The sequence below is a fragment of the Cyphellophora europaea genome (assembly GCF_000365145.1).
Source record: "Cyphellophora europaea CBS 101466 unplaced genomic scaffold supercont1.3, whole genome shotgun sequence".
Classification (NCBI taxonomy): Eukaryota; Fungi; Ascomycota; class Eurotiomycetes; order Chaetothyriales; family Cyphellophoraceae; genus Cyphellophora; species Cyphellophora europaea.
The window spans coordinates 1,444,701-1,462,973 of NW_008481809.1; the positions used below are offsets into that span (position 1 = coordinate 1,444,701).

The 18,273-nt window shown below is 53.5% G+C and overlaps 8 protein-coding genes across 8 annotated transcripts; 3 read left to right on the forward strand and 5 right to left on the reverse strand.

Moving 5' to 3' along the window:
* Positions 1-1,134: 1,134 nt before the first annotated feature.
* HMPREF1541_03437 (uncharacterized protein) lies at positions 1,135-3,387 on the reverse strand (the record flags this gene model as incomplete). Its single annotated transcript, XM_008717788.1, has 1 exon — positions 1,135-3,387. The coding sequence occupies one exon, from the start codon at positions 3,385-3,387 to the stop codon at positions 1,135-1,137; it is 2,253 nt and encodes a 750-aa protein (XP_008716010.1).
* Positions 3,388-3,890: 503 nt separating this feature from the next.
* HMPREF1541_03438 (uncharacterized protein) lies at positions 3,891-5,759 on the reverse strand (the record flags this gene model as incomplete). Its single annotated transcript, XM_008717789.1, has 1 exon — positions 3,891-5,759. The coding sequence occupies one exon, from the start codon at positions 5,757-5,759 to the stop codon at positions 3,891-3,893; it is 1,869 nt and encodes a 622-aa protein (XP_008716011.1).
* A 584-nt stretch (positions 5,760-6,343) lies between these two features.
* On the forward strand, positions 6,344-7,609 carry HMPREF1541_03439 (uncharacterized protein; the record flags this gene model as incomplete). Its single annotated transcript, XM_008717790.1, has 1 exon — positions 6,344-7,609. The coding sequence occupies one exon, from the start codon at positions 6,344-6,346 to the stop codon at positions 7,607-7,609; it is 1,266 nt and encodes a 421-aa protein (XP_008716012.1).
* Positions 7,610-7,708: 99 nt separating this feature from the next.
* HMPREF1541_03440 (uncharacterized protein) lies at positions 7,709-8,670 on the reverse strand (the record flags this gene model as incomplete). Its single annotated transcript, XM_008717791.1, has 4 exons — positions 7,709-7,807; positions 7,860-8,081; positions 8,135-8,466; positions 8,514-8,670. 4 exons carry the CDS (start codon positions 8,668-8,670, stop codon positions 7,709-7,711), a joined length of 810 nt encoding a protein of 269 aa, XP_008716013.1.
* A 783-nt stretch (positions 8,671-9,453) lies between these two features.
* Positions 9,454-10,672, forward strand: HMPREF1541_03441 (uncharacterized protein; the record flags this gene model as incomplete). The annotated part of the gene is made up of 3 exons (XM_008717792.1): positions 9,454-9,743; positions 9,795-9,877; positions 9,945-10,672. The coding sequence occupies 3 exons, from the start codon at positions 9,454-9,456 to the stop codon at positions 10,670-10,672; spliced, it is 1,101 nt and encodes a 366-aa protein (XP_008716014.1).
* A 280-nt stretch (positions 10,673-10,952) lies between these two features.
* On the reverse strand, positions 10,953-12,792 carry HMPREF1541_03442 (uncharacterized protein; the record flags this gene model as incomplete). Its single annotated transcript, XM_008717793.1, has 3 exons — positions 10,953-11,404; positions 11,456-12,153; positions 12,206-12,792. The coding sequence occupies 3 exons, from the start codon at positions 12,790-12,792 to the stop codon at positions 10,953-10,955; spliced, it is 1,737 nt and encodes a 578-aa protein (XP_008716015.1).
* A 1,069-nt stretch (positions 12,793-13,861) lies between these two features.
* HMPREF1541_03443 (uncharacterized protein) lies at positions 13,862-15,515 on the reverse strand (the record flags this gene model as incomplete). Its single annotated transcript, XM_008717794.1, has 2 exons — positions 13,862-15,359; positions 15,490-15,515. 2 exons carry the CDS (start codon positions 15,513-15,515, stop codon positions 13,862-13,864), a joined length of 1,524 nt encoding a protein of 507 aa, XP_008716016.1.
* A 565-nt stretch (positions 15,516-16,080) lies between these two features.
* HMPREF1541_03444 (uncharacterized protein) lies at positions 16,081-17,799 on the forward strand (the record flags this gene model as incomplete). The annotated part of the gene is made up of 3 exons (XM_008717795.1): positions 16,081-16,892; positions 16,941-17,174; positions 17,223-17,799. The coding sequence occupies 3 exons, from the start codon at positions 16,081-16,083 to the stop codon at positions 17,797-17,799; spliced, it is 1,623 nt and encodes a 540-aa protein (XP_008716017.1).
* Between the last annotated feature and the right edge of the window lie 474 nt (positions 17,800-18,273).

An 18,273-nucleotide genomic window follows, 5' to 3' on the forward strand; every position in this document is an offset into this window, starting at 1 on the left:
CTGGCACCCCAAGTCAAGACATTCCTCTACGCACATCTCAAAAGAGCATCTGCCATCTAGTCAATGTATTCTTGCTGATTTTATCCTACGGTCATACCGGTCTAGCGCGTTCATTTTGCCTGCCTCGTTCTCGATCTTCAACAAACCACTCGCGAAGCTAGTGGCGTATTGTCGCAATATATATCCCAGAATCAGACTCCGGACCCCAAAGTCAACATCGAGGATCACCAATCTACCATGGCAGCGCTTGCGGAGAGATCGGCTTCGGGGATGCCGTACACGCTAGATATATGCTGTATGATCTCGCCTTGCGAAAACCTGTCCAGGATTTCGAAAACTTCAGCCGCTCTACGCCACCCAGTGATGTAGGAAGGCATATTTTCTTGCACGTGGTGGAAAGCTTTGAGCTGAAAGTGTCTGGTGCGTGGGGTATCAAGGGCTCGGATAGTGATACAGTCTTGCTCGAAGGGATGGTGATGGTCGACAGGAAGAGATGAGATAACGATATATATAACAGACTGTATGCGAACGCTCAAGGCACAGTCTCATTACTTTGTCTGTATTGCCCCGACTGTCTCGTGGATAGAGGCAGCAGGTGATGCTGCGTGACGCCGGCTGGACAGGACCCCTCTGGGACAACCCTTGTGATACTCGCATGTCTGCTTGGAGGATGTCACGGACAGGCCATGACTGCACTAGTACCGTGATACCAGGCACGTCTTGCGTCACTAACAAGGAATCCATAAAGCCAGTCGCATTGCGGCTTATTCGATGGAGGCTGCATTGTAGGTGACGAGGATGATGTGTGGAGAATGTGCTCGACGAGCCATGCATTGGGAGATGTTACATTGTATGCCGAAGACAGACCATCGACTAGATATTGACGACTCTAATGTATCGCTTTGCGGTCTCGCGCGATCGGTTTGTGTTTGAGCAATCACATTTCCCCATTGACGAAAGAGAAGTTTGGGCCTACGAATAGGACCCCTCTCTTCGTGTTGCAAGTAGTGACAAGCAAGATGCTATGTGTTCTTAGTAACTGTTTGCCAATAGGTATGGATATTTCCATCTGCAAGCTTCCAGGGAACGCCTCTGTGCCAAGTGGATCGAGGAGTCCCAAATGTTATACGTTTGTCAACGCTTCTGGCCAGGACGAGGCGGGGTATCGGGCACAGCTTCAGGCTCAAGATCCGTCAGGGTGATTGGCTGGTGGTGATCTTCGTCCTCGTCCTCAGAGCTCGTGGGTGTTAGAGGCTCCGCATTGCGCTTGGGTAATGGTGGCGCCCTCTCCTCATGCATTGGAACTGGTTTGCGTTTAGGTACCTCAGACTCTGGAACAGGGAGCTCAATGGGTGCTGGTTCAGGCTTCTGTTGCTTTTCTGCCGGTGGTTCATCCAAGGTCAAGCCCTGTAGATCGCGCATAGAAGCAGGGATGTCTCCGGTCTTGGCGGAACCATTGTCCAGGTCAGCAGCATCAGACATCTTGAGCTGACCATTCTCGTCTTCCTCGCCTTGTAGGCGTCCATTGCGTTTCGCCTCTTCGTAGATCGCCTGCTCTTTGATCTTCTCTGCTTCTAGTTCCTGTTCTTCGTCCTCAACACGGGAGAGGTCCAGATCGGTATATCTGATCTCTCTGAGGATTTTGCCGACAGCAAGGCGATACTGATTGTGACCGGTTACGGTCTCACTGACATCCACCGATTCGACGCCAGGCACACCATTGATTGCCTGTAGACCACTGACACCCAGTTGAGCGTTGCGTGCGCGGTAGAGGAACCCAAGCAGGTAGTCTTTTGAGGCGTAGACATTGAGTAACCGACCGACCACCATGGCCCTCATCGTTCGCCAGGTGCTCATATCACTGGGGACCGGCGCTCCAATTAGGATAGCACTTTCGACCAAGCCGAATGCTTTATGAACTGCAAGTTCCTGCAAGCATGCGTAGACGACTCTTCCCCCCAACGAGAAGCCAATTAGCGTGACTGGACGCTCACCCTGAGCTTTAGCGATCAAGGCGTGCGCAAGCACTTTTCCGGCCTTGTCGCTTCGCTCCATGGCAATTGTGAAGGGGTTGTCGAGGAATTTACCCGCTTTCATAAGAGTGACAGGTAGCATAGCAGCAGAAAGGACGGGTAGCAATAACTTCAAAGCACCGGCTTGAGCAACTGAGTATGCAGTGTCTTTCAGAAGTGTGTCGAGCATCGCGGTCAGACTCGTCATGGCGCCCAACTCGTAACGAAGACCGAAAGGTTCGAGGGCAGCATCCGAGAAGACCTTCCACGGCTGGATAACATCATGCTCTTCCTGAATCCAGCCGGCAACCCCTATAGCCACACGTAGCTTGTGTTGCTCCTCCTTACCGTCGGGCTTGGTCTTGGTAGGTACGAAGCGAAAGTCCTCGACTTCCCTGGCATACTCTTCCATGGCCTTACCAGTCATTCGACCACCCAGAGCGCCGAAAAGAGCTGCAATGGTGAGAGGATTTGCGATAGTCGCGCCCAGGAGTGTTGCGAGACCACCGAGGCCGACTCCACCCATGATAGCTCCAGCAGCACCAAGCAGAAGGGGTGCGGCTAGACCGCCGGTAATACCTATGGCGACGGCGCCGGCTACTGTTGCCAGACCGATCTTCCACTTTCGTCCCTGGCGATTTTTCTCGGCTTGTGCTAGCCGGGCTTCATCGGTCTGGACGGAAGTGTCGACGCCTGAGGACTCTGCTGACTTGAGCAGGGTCAATGCTGTAGTCGCTTCGGCACTGCTCAAGACGTCCACGGGAAGGTCAAAGCATTCGCACAGGAACAAAAGCAGTACCCGAGAATGCGCAGGGTAGTTCTCTAGACTCAGCAGAATGAACAGGACGGCACCCACCACAAGGGCTCGTTTTGAATCGTCAAGCTCCTGCATAAGCAGGGACGGAGGCTGAACAGGCCTGAATGGTAACCAGGTGTCTCGACTACCACCGTCAAGCATGGTTGTGTTTGTAGTTCGAGTCTCTGCCAGATATGCGTCCTTGCGGTGTTTGACGTCGCCAGACTGCACGCCAAGGGCCTCACCAGTCTTTCGCAGAACATCAGTTCGCCAGTTGTTCAGATAGGCCACGCCAGCATCTTGCACAACAGTTTCAGCTGCGCGATTGCCCCAGAGATCATCGCGATTCAGGGCGGACGTATACTCCGACTTATTCTGATCTTTGTTTCTCTCGAAGGTTGCGTTCAGCCCGTTACGCATGGCCTCGGTGCAGAGGGCTATGAGGACGACAAGCTCAACGCGGAGGGCTTTAGTGGGAAGGACATCGTCAAGCGATGGCTCCTTGGGCTTGTTAGCAGGCTCGCCGCCGGAGCCAAACGGCAGCTTCGATGGCAATTTCGACGGTAGTTTGAAAGGCATGTTTGCTGTAGTCAGTGAGACAGGAGCAGCGTCCAGCAGCAGACGATAGCTCAGGCCAGCTCAAGTCTCACCGCTCGCGTGCTACTTTCTCCGCTCCGGGAGCGGCAGGTTGACACGTTGGCAACTCCCCGGACTACACCATAGATTTATGATCCCATTGACGAATAGAGACGCCTTGCATCGCGCAGCGGATATGCTCAAAGCGGGAAGCAAAAGCTCAATTTCTGTGATCCGAACCGATCCAGAGGTCTGAATGCGCAGCCATGGTGCTTGCAACGCGCCAGAAGCGCGTCATACCGCACACTTGGCGCCAAGAGAATATCGAGCACAAGAGTGCTCACGGCAGTCCGCCTCGAGTGAAGGAAATCCATGGTCTACAAGTACGTACCTGGGGGGTACTATTGCACGACAAGCTGATCTAAGATCTTGCGCGCCAATCATGAATATATGGTCTCCATATCTCATCAAAGTCACGAGTAGGGCGCGTTCAACCTGTCGCTAGCTCAACCATACCCTGTAATACTTTCGTACCAACTTTGATCCAAATCAAAGTCCAACACCGAATCCGCAAAACCTCGATCGAACAAGGGAAGTTCTGCTGGCCAGGCCAGATCTTCTGCGAATGGCAGACCTTCTGGTGTTGACGGTGCCACGTTATCTGTTGCAGCTGATGCCTTCTCAATGTCCATCCGTTCGGGTGAAGTAGACGACGTGTCTTGTGGGTTATCCAGTATAGACTCGAGAAGGCCAGCTCCTTTGATGCGCATCAGGCAGATACCTGGCAAATTGTGAACGGAGCCTTTGACAGTTGGGTCCGAAGATCCCGTGTCCATCTTCAATGCTTTGACAAGCCTTCTCAGTAGAGGTACAACCGTGGGATGTGTGGTTCGTGAATCGATGAGTGCTAGAACGAGCGCGCATGTCACCGTAGCCTGTGTCATTGACCATAACCTCAGCGCTATGTTGCTGAATGCACAGATTTCGAGGAATGCCTCGATATTTGCTATCAAAGCATTGAATCCTCTTCTTCGCAGTTCTTTTTGTATCTTGTTGGCGTCAATGGCAGCGATGGAAAACATTGGGCGGCAAAGATCTGCCAAGAACAGCGAGTGGTGCAACTGTAGGGCATTCTGCTCGAGGCGTTGCTGCATTGTTCGTGGTCGCGCCCCGACTTGCAGGTGTGCACTGCAGCGGCCTAGCAGCTCATCCAAGTCCCGAACAATGCTCGAGACGTATTTCGGGTCCGAGCGACACGACTGCGGCTGTCGAAGAACGCCGCTGTCAAGCGCACATATAGTCTTCATTGCCTGGAAGTATGACAGATCGTAGCGGCCGCTCAGCTCTTTGGTGCCCGATCCATGGGATAATGGGCTGCGATCATAGCGACACGACAAGAACGCGTCCTGCCAGACGATAAGGCCCCAAAGCGTGGCCCCGGCACCCTCATCAGGACTGAGAAGATGCAAGCCTAGCGTCTGGGCCAGACGAAAGTTGAGCCCAAGAAGAGCCCAGGCGCCATCGGACTGTCCGACATTCTGTAACGCCATGCCAACCATCAGTAGAGCCTGCACGGCTTCCAGACTGGGTCGAAAGATGTAGTTGGCTTGCTGGGCATATGCGTTTGACCTGTGAATAAGATCCAGGGAGATCTGGCGGCGGGACTTTTGATGGCCAAGCTCCGCGAACTGTGCACCGAGAGCGAGTGAAGCTACTACCACAGCCACCTGCTCCGGCTTAAGCCCTACAGGATCCTTCAGAGCCTTGTACATGGTTGATTCGAAAAGCACAACGTCATAAACAATGGGATAAAGTGGCATGATACAGTCACGGAATGCTGGATAGTACTGCAACACTTCTTCGCGGCTGGGAGGCAGCAAGCTGCCCTGGAATGCGGCACCCAGAGGCGCCAAAGAAGGGCCCTGAAGATCTGTGTTTCCCAGCCCCATGCTCGGATGTATGTCTTCATCAAGCACTTTGTGTGCGCTACTGAGCCTTCCGCGGATGAAGTTCATGGCGGAGAACTTGCCTACACGAGGCTCGGAGGGCGACAGAGTGGTTGCGGGTTGCAGCTCTGTTAAACCAGCTGGCGTCGAGTTGAGTGTCTGGCCTTGCTCCCCCAGCCTGTCGGTCTCTGCGGCAGACCTGGACCCAGTCTCATGAGCGGATAACGGGACGGCAGCTGCGAGCTTGCTGCGCCGGTGTTGATCACCATCAAGACAGATCTCGGGATGGCCTCTTGCCGTGCATGGTCCGCAAGGCCGGCCACCTTTGCAACGGACCTTGCGCTTCGAACATGGGTAGCAGGCTGGGGTAGGCCGCCGCTTGCGAAAGCTCTGAAGAACTTCATCGGCGTGTTCTTTGCTTGCCGTCATTTAGCGTGTCTGAGCCTAACCGCGGCACGAGAGTCTCCTCGGCAATGGTCGAGCAATGGGGAAGTTCGACGTAGTGATTGCCTTACGCCAAGCATGTCTTCACACAGGGGAACCAAAACAGGACCGACGTCATGAGTCTATTTCTTTCCCTGTAGGCATCGCGCGAACGATTCGTGCTCGCTGACAGATCGTAGTGGAGTTAGCACTGATACTGTGTCAAGGTAGAGATCAGAGTTGTTATGGTGAGCGTTACGGACAGCGGTACCCGTCACCAGCCAGACCAATCAGCAGCCGCGGCGGAAGGACCGTCGCCCGTGAACCGACTGCCGAATGCCGAGTATCAACCTCCTTGTTTACCTAGGCATGAATTGTACCCGCCTTCCCCCATTCAATACGTGCTCAAGCTACAATGGTGCGCGTATTCCAAATCCGAAAACTTGCTATGCTGATAAATCTTCCCAGAACCAGTAGCACATCCGCGCAAATGCGCACATAAAGTTCGTTCAGGAGGCATTCCAAGAGTATGCTGTATCAATATGAACAAAGTTTGAGAACTAGTCAGACTGCGCTTCATATATCGAATAATGTCGTCGGCTGCGCAAGAAGACAAAGAAGAACGCGACAAGCTGCCAGAGCCAACCGCCGACCCAGCACCCGATGGCGGCTTAACTGCATGGCTCCAAGTATTCGGGTCTTTTTGGGCATGGTTCAACACGTTCGGCCTCACGAATGCCTTTGGCGAATTCCAGACGTACTACTCACAGACACGGTTTTCAGGCGAGTCTCCTGCGCTGATATCACTGATTGGTTCTATTCAACCTTTCGTCCTCATCCTTTTCGGCTTCCTTGCTGGGCCTCTGTGGGATGCAGGCTACTGTCGGACGCTCGTCATCGCCGGGACTGCCATAACTGCCTTTGGGTACTTCATGGTCAGTATTTGTGATGCATACTGGCAGGTTATGCTCGCACAGGGTGTCTTGATCGGCTTCGGTTCTGCCTTCTTGTATCTGCCTGCGATCGCCGTCATCCCGCAGTACTTCAACCGTCGCAAAGCGTTGGCGAATGGCATCGCTGCCAGCGGGGGTGCATTCGGGGGGGTCATTTATCCGATTGTATTCCGAAATCTTCTGCGAAACCTGTCTTTCGGGTGGTCTGTACGTGTCCTGGCTTTCATCGTCATTGGGACTGGTATTATTCCTGTCTTGATCATCCGAGCTCGCATTCGACCAACGACGAGACGTCCCCCCAAGCTCGATGTCAAGCCTTTCATCACCGAGCCCGCATACGGACTCTATACTCTAGCCCTCTTCTTCTGCCTCGCCGCGCAGTACACGCCTATCTTCTTTATCCAGGACTATGGAAAAGCAAAAAAGATCATGTCCGAGAGCCTTGCCGCATACCTCCTTCCTATTCTCAATGCCTGGTCAATCCTCGGTCGTATCGCTCCGAACATCGTGGCCGATCGTACGGGAGGCATCAACGTCCTTGTCCCTTGCATGGCAGTCGCCACTATTCTCACCTTCTCCTGGATCGGCATTACTAGTACGGCTGGCTGCATCGTCTTTGTTAGCCTTTATGGTTTCTTCATTGGCTGCATCCTATCCATGCCCGCCTTTGTCATCTCCTCACTGTGTCCTGACCCGAAGGTGGCGGGCACACGAATGGGGAATGCTTTTGCGGTTTCAAGCTTCGGCTTGCTGCTGGGTCCGCCAGTGGCGGCGGCGATTGTACAGAGTGGAAGCTGGCTAGGAACTCAGCTCTTCGCTGGGAGCCTGCTGGTTCTAGCAACAAGTGCATTACTGGTTGTGAGGGTGCATGTTGCGGGTTGGACGCTGCATCGCAAGGTCTGAGGTAGCGCAAATCGCGCAACGTCCACAATGATGACCATTGGAGAGGATTACCTTACCTCGGATTGCAAAACCTCTCTGCAATGACTATGCTCCTATCTTCTATAACTTGCTCCGATCAACCGAGGACGCGTGTTTAATCTTGGACAGTTCAGTCTCAACGCCTTTTGAAATGCTTGAAAAGTCGTCCGCAACCGAGATCTAGATGTAAATTAGATCCTTTTGGTCTGAAGCGCAATGAAGGGGTACGAACCATCTGGAAACCCATATTCGCGTACTTCATGGCCATATCTCCATCCGCACAGAAGATGCCAGACTTCTTTCCAGCTTGCTGTGCAGCCTTCAATATCCGAGCAATAGCTTGTTCTAGTTCTGGAGCGTAGTTTTCTCGGATGGGGTGGCCAATGCTGTTGCCGAGGTCGAATGGTCCCACAAAGACCACGTCAATACCGTCAACCTTCGCGATATCTTCCACCTGTATCCCATGTCAGCATAGGCCCTATGGGGCACCATCGTTAGGTTTCCTACGCAGTCCAGCGCTTCCTGCGTCTCAATCTGGACGATCGTCAAGAGGCTGTCGTTTGCAGTCGTCAAATAGTCCCAATCACTGAGTGGAGGCTTTGTGTTGAAGGCGCCAACCGAGAAGGGACTGCCAAAACCTCGCTTTCCTCGAGGTGGAAATTTAGCACTTTGCACCACTTTCTTTGCATCGTCGACCGAGTGCAACATTGGGACAAGGATGCCATGTGCTCCCGCATCAAGAGCCCGCTTCACCATCCATCCCTGGTTTTCAGGAATGCGAACAATGGGGCTCGCGCCGCATGATGCAACGGCATGAACCGCGTCGTGCATCTCGTTATCTAACACCACGTCAGAGAGGACATAACAGCAACGACTAGAAACGTACCACCAATGTTGCCATGTTCGCAATCTATCAAGACCCAGTCGACACCAGTTCGAGATAGAGTCCTTGCCAGATGCGCACCAGCGAATGTCTGCCAAGCACCAAATGAATGCCCTTGGTCCGTATTGAGCTTCCGCAGAAGAGTATTGGCTTTCTGCATATCGAGATATCGCGATGCCTGTCGTTCTCTAGATACAGCACGAAGGTCAAGGTTGTGATCTACGACGGTGTTTTCTAATGGCACCCAACTTGTGACTAGTTCCTGTGATCTCTGTCTACCATGGATAACATACCCGACTCCCAGAACGTCGGGAAGACCGTGCCTCAAGGTATATTGGCGCCAAACAGACCTATACCTAAGAGAGCAGGCCGGGAGAGAAATTGAGCCTCGAGACTAGTCCTAGATACATTTAGAGCGTTACCCCACGCTAGTGACCCTAGTGGTTGCGCGCTGAACTCCGAACCAGGCTCCATACCGAATGAGGCAGCCAAGCAGAGAAAAGGCGTCCAATGGAAAAATGGTTTAGGTGGAGCTTCGGATTAAACCAACAAGTTACCTGCCTGTACAATGCCGTCCAATGCGTCCCGACATGGACTCCACGAGTCCTAGGTCGTGCCACTTGGAGCAGAGTACCTCCCAAATTGCTACGGGTCTATTTGACAAACAGTGGTGAGTGAGTGAACGATTGATTGAATACGACTCTGCAGCGGAAAATATGCCTACCTGTGCCATGGAATATACGTGCCATAGCACCACCCTTGGGCCTTCAATACGTCTTCAGTGTCTTGTGTATTTGGAAACCCATCTGCAATCTACCGCGTTGACCGGAACATTCTCAGCAAGTCCGACGTTATCTTCGCCTTGAATATCTCCCCGAAGTCCAGAGACAGCAAACCGGGAACATGGGCTCAACGACGCCGACCTACACCATCGTGCAAGCCGATGGGCTCTATCCTGTACGAACACCTTGATGATAATGATCAACCGAGGCCACTCGCAGAACTGACCAACCCGAACCAGGACGATGTAGTTGAACAGGAGATCTTCAAGCCCAAGGATGGCGAGCAGCACATCATCAACTACAAGCAGACTTTCCTCTCTCCGCCAGGTATGGCGGACCAGAAACCCTGGTCTGACATGGACAAGGCTCTTAGGCAGCAAGTGGACGGAATCATGGTGCTCAAGATGACGTTCACGGCTGGGGATCTGGCGCTGTTTCCACGGTTGAAGGTGTACGTCGATGAGACAACGAAATCCTCGCCAGTTCACTGAGATCACAACAGAATCTGCCGCATGGGCGTAGGCTACGACCTCCTCGACCGAGAGGCCTTGGCGAGCCGCGGCGTGGTCGTATGCAACATCCCAGGTAAGCCTCCCCTTACGTGCCAACATAGCCAGACCTCCCCAATACACCTAACCACATCATCCACCAGACTACGGCACCGAAGAGATCGCCGACCACGCCATCGCGCTCGCACTCTCCCTCCGCCGCGGCATCATCGACCACCACGAGAAGCAACGCCACAACCCCCCGGCCCCCTGGCTCTACATCGACTCCCCCCTCGTCCGCCGCCTGCGCGACAGCACCTTCGGCATCTTGGGCTTCGGCCGCATCGGCATGGCCGCCGCCGTGCGCGCCAAAGCCTTCGGCTTCAAAGTCCTCTTCTACGACCCCTACGTGGCCAACGGCGTCGAGAAATCCATGGGCGTCGAGCGCACGCGCGACATCACCGATCTGTTTGCGCGCAGCACCACGCTGAGCGTGCACTGCCCGAGCACGCGCGAGACGAGGATGATGGTGGGGTACGACCTGTTGCGACTGATGCCCAAGGGCTCGACATTCGTGAATACGGCAAGGGGAGATATCGTGGATCTCGACGGGTTGGAGAGGGCGATGCGTGAGGATATCATCAGCGGCGCGGGATTGGATGTCGTGCCGCTGGAGCCGATTCCGGACGATAACGTGCACTCGCTGATTCGGGCGTATCGGAGGAAGGAGGAATGGCTGGAGGGTCGGCTGGTGATAACGCCGCACACGGCGTTTTATAGTCCGGAGGCGTATGATGAAATCAGAGTCAAGAGCGCCGAATGTATGCGGCGGGTGCTGATTGGTGGGGTACGGGGGTTGAGTGGGAATGAGATAACACCGGATATGGAGTGATGGAGGAATTGATGATGCTCGATTTGTGGCTCATTGCTGTTTTCGGACGCCTACACATATGCTGCAACTGAGTGCAACACGTATAGATGCAAGATGAATTCAGAACGCATTAGCAATGGCTCGAGCTACAACAAATGCGTACTCTGTTCTGGAAGTTGTCTATAAAGACCGATTGCTTCACTTAGTGACAGGGACCCGAAACCACTTAGAACCGGCATTTGAAAAATGTCTTAGGATGGATCATCTGCCGGAGGGAGTCTTAAGAGATCGGTCTACCATTCTACCAGCATTTCTCCCAACCTCTCCTGAAGACATTCATCTGAGCAAGTCTCTTCTTCTCGTTCTCCTCGATCCCACCATCTTCCCACTGTTTGCATTCGAAATCAATCTCCAATTTGCCCGAGTACAGATCCGCATCCTCTGGTCGCACAAACCTGGTGCGCTTGTAGTATTTGTAGCCGAAATAAACGATCACGGCGAATGGGATGCCGAAGTACGAGGTGATGAAGCCCTGGGTGTCCCAGGGGACAAAGCAATCAAAACCGAGGAAGATCATTATCACACAGCCAAGGAAGATGGCGACGTAGGCTCTGGTTAGGCCGTACGGGACTTTGAAAGGTAGTGTGTTGCGGTCCAGGCCCTGGGCTTTGCATGCTTTGTACCAGAACACGAATGTGACGATGTAGCCGGTGTACACTAGCAAGTATGTGATGGTGGTGAGATTGACAAACCCTAGGTGGCGTGTCAGTGTTGAAATGAAATACCGTAGGGAGGAGAACTTACACCAAAAGACGGTCACAGCTGACTCTGAGGCAACCATGAAGGTGACGCAACTGATCAGGCTGACGATTGTGACGCAGTGGACCGGCACTCCAGACTTGGTGCACTTCATGAATATCTTTGGTGCCTGGCCATCACGGGCCAGAGAGTAGAGGCAGCGACTGGTTGAGTAGAGGAACGCATTGCCGGCAGACCAGCCAGAAAGTAGGATGACGACGTTGATGATGGTCGGAAGTGTGTCAATGCCAAGGTTCTGGATACCGATAACCCAAGGCGACGCGGCAGCACCACTAGCACCACTCTCAATGGCTCCCAGGAGTCGGTTGTCCCTGGATTCGCAGAGGATACCGACTGCGAAAGCACCAATGACGTAGAATACCAGTAACCGGACGAAGACAAGCTTCGCGACCCTGGGAATGGAGCGTCGCGGGTTCTGGATCTCACCGGAGGCGAGAGCGATCAGGTCCGGTCCCCCGATTGTGAAAGCTGCGTATCTCAGCACAGCGAACCAGCCAAGGAACCGGCCTGCGCTGCCTGTGGTGTAGTATGCGTGCATGGCATTGCCGTCCGTCCAGTAGCGGAACCCGTAAGCATCGTTCCGTGGGTTTCCTCCAACCATGGTGATGAAAGTAAGCATGATCAAGCCGATGATCATGAGGACCTTGGTTGACGCAAAGAAGAATTCGGACTCGCCGTACCATCTGCAACAGTCAGAAGATTCTATGCGACGTGAGATTCCTGAAATGGACTTACCGAACAGCCACCACATTCAAAAGATAGCACGACACCAGCGACATAGCGATCCAGACGGCAGGATTGACATCGATGTTCCAGTACCCCATAACAGCAGCAACAGCGGCATATTCGACACACAGCACCATGCACCCAGCGAAGAAGTAGATCCACCCCAACGCAAACCCAAATGCCGGGTCAACATATCGACCCGCCAACTCATAAATGCAGCCTCGAACGGGCAAGAACGCCAACATCTCGCCAACACACAGTGTAAGGGGCCACGTGAAGAGCAGCGCATAGGTGAGATAGCCCAACAGGAGATTCGCCGGGCCCGCCCTGCTGAGCACACCGCCAATACCGACGAACAGACCAGTGCCAATGCCGGAACCGATAGCCATCAATTGCGCCTGTCGCGGGGAGAGACCACGGCGGGTCTGGCCGAGGCGAGCCCATTCTTCCTCGGAGAGCTGTCGTTCGGAAAAGTTGGTATGGCCGACTTTGTTGGGTATGTCGAATCGTTCACCCTCTTGAGGTTCGTTGCTGGGCACGGGGTGAACGGCTTCGTCGGCCATGCTCTGCTTGCGAGCGTCGGAATCGACACCCATTGTGTTTAGTTCGACAACAGGTCAGGTGTAAGGACTGTTGATGCTGGTGCAGTAGCGCAAGCAATAAATAGAGGGTTCATGGAGGGTGGACCGTCGGATTTATAGATCTGGGGTGAAACGGTCTGCTCGGCGAGCCGGGCAAAGATAGCGCTTCTGTCTGGCCCCGGGCCCGTAGTTGTAGAGTACCCTACATACTCCGATGTCTCCGCATCTCCTGGGCACAGCGCTATTTGCACGAGTGGAGGACCAGGGACTTGGTGTACTCCGTATCTCTGGTGGGGTGAGGTGCGGCAGGTCTAGGCGTGGATTTGGCTAATACCTCGTCAGATCCTGCCGGCTTCGGAGTTCCCCGACATCTTCCATGTATCTGGGTATTCAATTAATGGATTTTCCTAGAGTGTACCATAAGGAATTGCAAAGCTCACCTGCGCATCACATGATGCTCCTCGACCTCTGTTCATCGTCCGCAGATATGCCAGGCGATCTGTCTTTGAGATTGAAGCCTAGTCTACAGGACGAAAATGTTTTGAGCAATTTCGAGGCTTTGTGCAGTTCGACCAACTGAAACAAGCTGTCAACAGACCCACGTTAAGGATCGGTGGGATAAGTGCGCTGAGGCTCGAGACCCGTTTCGTCGACATAGTTGTTCGCTTTTGGGTACCACGTGCTGTTGGGAACTCTAGGCATAGAATAGGGCGTGGCTCTTAGATGCAAGACCGGAGCTAGGATCGAGACTTTCTCTTCCGTCCTTACAGTCTGGGTTAGGTGCAGAGCAGAGTCGTGGAGGAAATTTCCTGTGGAAGGGATCTGCCGGCGGATCTCTCTGCCGACCTTCTCAGTGTGGAAAAGTGGGCTAAAAGGCGATTATCCAAGCCTCAGACATCACACCCATGTGATTGGTTCTCTTGCCTTGGATGAACGTGGCTAAGAAGGGTGAGCAATCTCTAACGCCACGTGGGAGACCCCTCTTAGACTGCTGTATAACCGTATCTAGACGTCGTAGACTCCAGCCAAGAGGTGGATCAAGCTTTATAAACAACATCTATCCTCCTTTTCGGCGCAGAGTCGCTTAGTAAACCAGGAACGACTCGTTTGCCGTTCGACGGCTCCGGGCATAACGTATCCAATTATCATAAGGAATCATATCTGCTGCCCAGTACTCTTCCAGGAAACTCAAGGCCTCGGCGTTGCACCAGAAGCCTGTTGAGGCCATGAGATGCTGATAGTATCTCTGGACCAAGCCTTGACGATGCTTGTCGGAGCCAGACTCGGTGCCGGCAATGAATAACGGCCAGAAGAGATCATGGTCAAAGTTGCGTTTTTCTCCTTCCACTATTGATTGAAGTTCGAAGAACAGGCTGTCGACTGAAGACCGCACGAAATATGTGTCTCCAGTCGGTGGCGTAAGGGCTTGATATGCGTAGACTAGCCCGGCATAGTAGTGGGCGTTTGCTACCATGCGGAACACTCCGCGTAAGTGCTGCAAACTGTCCAATGTGAACGAAGGATGTGAGAAAGCCAAGGATCTGGCTCGGTTGACCTTATCTAACCAGAAACGCATATCGACTTCTGGATTCATGCGCCCTTGGATAGACTTGGTGTAGCGCTGTCTCTCCGTGAAGGTAACTTCTCGCACCACAGCCAGGAAGATCCAAAATCTATCCCGGGGTGCGGGCTGCGTAAGCACGCAATTTGACGCATCCGACTCAAGCATGAATGAAGACGGGCTCTCGAAGGCCTCGAGATCGGCCAGTGCCTTTTCAAAGAAGTCCATGATCGGTTCTGCAACCCTGGACAGATGTAGGGAATGTCTCTCATGGTCGCAGACTTCGCGGCAGGCTCGTAGATGCAGGGTCCAGTCTTTTGAGCCTGGCATCAGCATTTCTATGTGACACAACACCAGCATAGTCGCGATGATTTCGATGATTGGAGACGCTTTGGGCTTAGTGGTCTCGTACCGTTGACCTAATTGGCGATTGATTTGTGCGTTGAGGTTCTCTGTAGCTTTGAGGCGCAGATGGCAAAGTAGGTCGTGCATATCGTTGGATTGCTGACTTCGAATCATAGACGTCACGTACAGGTGAGTGGCAGAGAAACTTAAAATGGCAAACTGTAGAGCTGCCGAAGACCGAGATAGAGGGAGCAGAACGGCCCGCCATGGATTACTAGGAGCATCAATCCACTGTAGCTTTGGTGCAACTTGGTCTTGATAGTGGTTTTGGAGACGACACGACATATTGCTTGACACGAGTTGACTGGCAAGCCATCGTTCTTGCCGTAGCATGGACGTCTGGCTTTGAGCCAGGAAGGACCGATGAATTTCGTAGTCCTCGAATTGAGTCTTTTTAAGGGGAGCATCTACCACATTCTGGCATGGGCTTGCAGAATGGCCCAGAGCAATGGTACTCAATAGTGTTTGTCCCGTAGGTCTCGACTCTACCTTGCATGAAGGCTCTTGAGTGACAGCTTTAGAGACTGGCTGGGACTGCCCTTTGAGCTTTCCTCGACTCGCGACTCCCTGATCCCATCTCAGGCCCTTATCGTAGCCGGGACATTGGAGCTTGCGACTTTGACACTTACAGCATGCGGGGGCGGACCGATCACAAGCTATTCGTCGCTGAATGCAGGTTCGGCAATCTTGAAGGTCAGCTAACCTCGCATTGAGGTTCATCGGCTTCACGTACCTCGACGGCCTACCTCTCGATCCGCTGGTAGAGCACCATTGCGGATGTTCTTAACAACAGAGACTTTTCGTCGTGATGAAGGTGGCGGTGATAATGAAGTCTGACCCATTATTCTACACTAGTAGGGAATGGGTTTCACAGTAATGCAGAATTGTGTTAAAGAGGAAATACTGGTGGTATTGGAGAGGAGTGGTTGGCGCGTGCGGGGGCGCGTCCCTGCCCTGGTGGGAGAGCACCGGCTACGCGATGCCGGTCTCCGCACCGCCTAAGCCTGGGCGCTGGAAAACAAGGACCACTGTGTAGCTCGAGAAAATGATTGCTGATAAATTAGACCCTGTTGCAGAGGGTCTTGATATCTGCACGAGGCGCCATGATATTGCGCGCATATGCTCATGATCAACAACGCAGCCTGCAAATGGGTATTGCCATGACACATAAAGGTAAAGATAGCGGCCGGAGTGCTGACACAAGGCGCGTATAGTACGCACAATAATGTCTCCGGGCGGGCGAAACCGAGCTGGACCTCTGCATAAATTCCTTCCTACCTTGACCCCGACAAGCTACTTCATAGACATTTGTTGGCCGGACTTGATACTAACACACCATGTCTGCCACGGAGACTACGCGGCCTACAACAATCAGACTTAGTGGGAGCTCGTCCGATGATGCGATCCCTTTATCAGATCTCAATACCGTGCCCGACTCTGGAGTGTTCAACACAGCGTCGCCCACAAAAGCATCGAAATTGCGTGTAACGTTGACTATCCTCCAGCCCTCGCTTGTCAACTTCTTCTGCAGCTTCTCCAATGGTGTCATCACTGTCGGCCTACCGGTCATCGCGAGATCCATTGACCTGCCCAGGTCGCTCTACCTATGGCCGGCCTCGGTTGGTGGTCTCACTACTGGCTCGACGCTGCTGCTTGCAGGCTCTGTGGCTGATATGCTCGGTGCAAAGAAGGTCGACCTCGTTGGGTGTCTGTTGCTCGGGATCTTCACTCTGGCGTGCGGCTTCTCCCAAGCCGGCCTCCAGCTGGTCGTCTTCCGCGCGCTCCAGGGTATTGCCTTGGCCATGCACCTACCTTCGTCGGTCGCGATAGTGGCAAACACCGTGCCACGGGGTCGGCCCAGAAACATCGGGTTTGCATGCCTGGGCCTCAGTCAACCGTTGGGTTTCTCGGTTGGACTCGTCGCTAGCGGTGTATTGATTCGAGATGGTGGCTGGAGGTCTGCCTTCTACCTTCCTGGAGCTGCTCTCCTGGCACTGGCGGCTGCTGCATTTTGGGGCTTGCCAAAAGTCGAACCAGAACAACCTGCCGTTGAAGGAGTTTCGATTTGGAAGAGGCTCTTAACGGACATTGATTGGGTTGGTGGACTCATCGCCAGTAGCGGGCTTGCCATACTGGCATACATCCTTGCGTGAGTTTCACAATACCTCTTTACCTCTGTTGCTGACCACACGTGCAGTGTCCTCAGCGCCGACCTTACCTCTATCCGAACGCCGAGCACAGCTACGCTACTTCCTGTCAGTATCGTTCTCCTGGTCGCATTCCCGTTTTGGATGAACTATTGCGAGCGCCATCAGAGACCAGCACTTGTGCCCAATGCTTTGTGGAACAACATGTCTTTCACAAGCACGTGCATCATGGTTGGATTATCGTACGCCGTGATGAACGCAATGGAGCTTTTCTCCAGTTTATAGTGAGTCAGCCTCCACATCTCACGTTCTCACTGTCTTACAATTTGCAGTTTCCAAGAAATCCAGGATTCGAGCACCCTCGCAACCTCGCTCAAGCTTCTCCCGAATTTGTTGTCAGGCGCCGTGCTGAACCTGAGTGTTGGGCTCTTTGTTGACAAACTTCCGGCAAGATGGCTTGTGTCGATTTCGTCCCTGCTAGCCTCCGGAGCCCCGCTCATGATGGCATTAGTTAAGCCAGAGTGGAGCTACTGGTACATGGAATTCTGGGCCCAGATGTTGTCACCGATGAGCGCCGACGTGTTGTTCACAGTCGGGCTTATCATTGTGTCGGACGTATTCCCAGAAAAGAGCCAGGGGCTGGCTGGAGCAGTGTTCAACACTGTGGGTCAGTTTGGTCTTAGCCTGGGAATGGGGGTTTGTCAGCTTGTGGCGTTGGGGGTTACTGGCGAATCCTCGAGTGCTGGGCATGGGGGCTCGGTCGAGTCTCTTGATGAGACCGATCCTGCGGCGCTGCTCCGTGGCTACCAAGCCAGCTTCTGGACCATGTTCGCGTGCATGACAACCTGTGCAGCCGTCGCCGTCATGGGCTTGAGGAAAGTAGGGACTGTTGGACTCAAGCGTGAATGATCAGCCATCCCGACGGAGTACCTCCGCACCCTTCCCCGCGGGGGCTAGTACCGGCGGGCTGTTGTTGCACTGCCAACATGGCTTGGCCCGGAAAATAACAGGTTTCTCGTCTAAGATTGCCAGAAGGATAATAATCCATTGCCTACTTGTGGGCTGGAACAGAAGACCGCTCGAATTGGCCGCCTTACCGATCTCGAAACGAAGCCTGATCTCGGTATTTTGGGCCGGGAAAGCCGATTGCTGCTCTCCTGCGTGCGGCGAACACGTGCAGCACGTGTTCGCCAATGGCTAGCATGCAAGATGATGCGTGTCGCTACCTGTCCCAGAATCAAGCCAGAGATGTAAAGGTCTAGATCTCGAGCTCCGTGCGGCAATGCCTGAATCTACGACATGACCGGCACCGGTACCGTGTCAACCCCGATCGTGTTGAACAAGACTTGCCAAGAGAAAGCAAAGCGCGTGAAATTGCGTCTC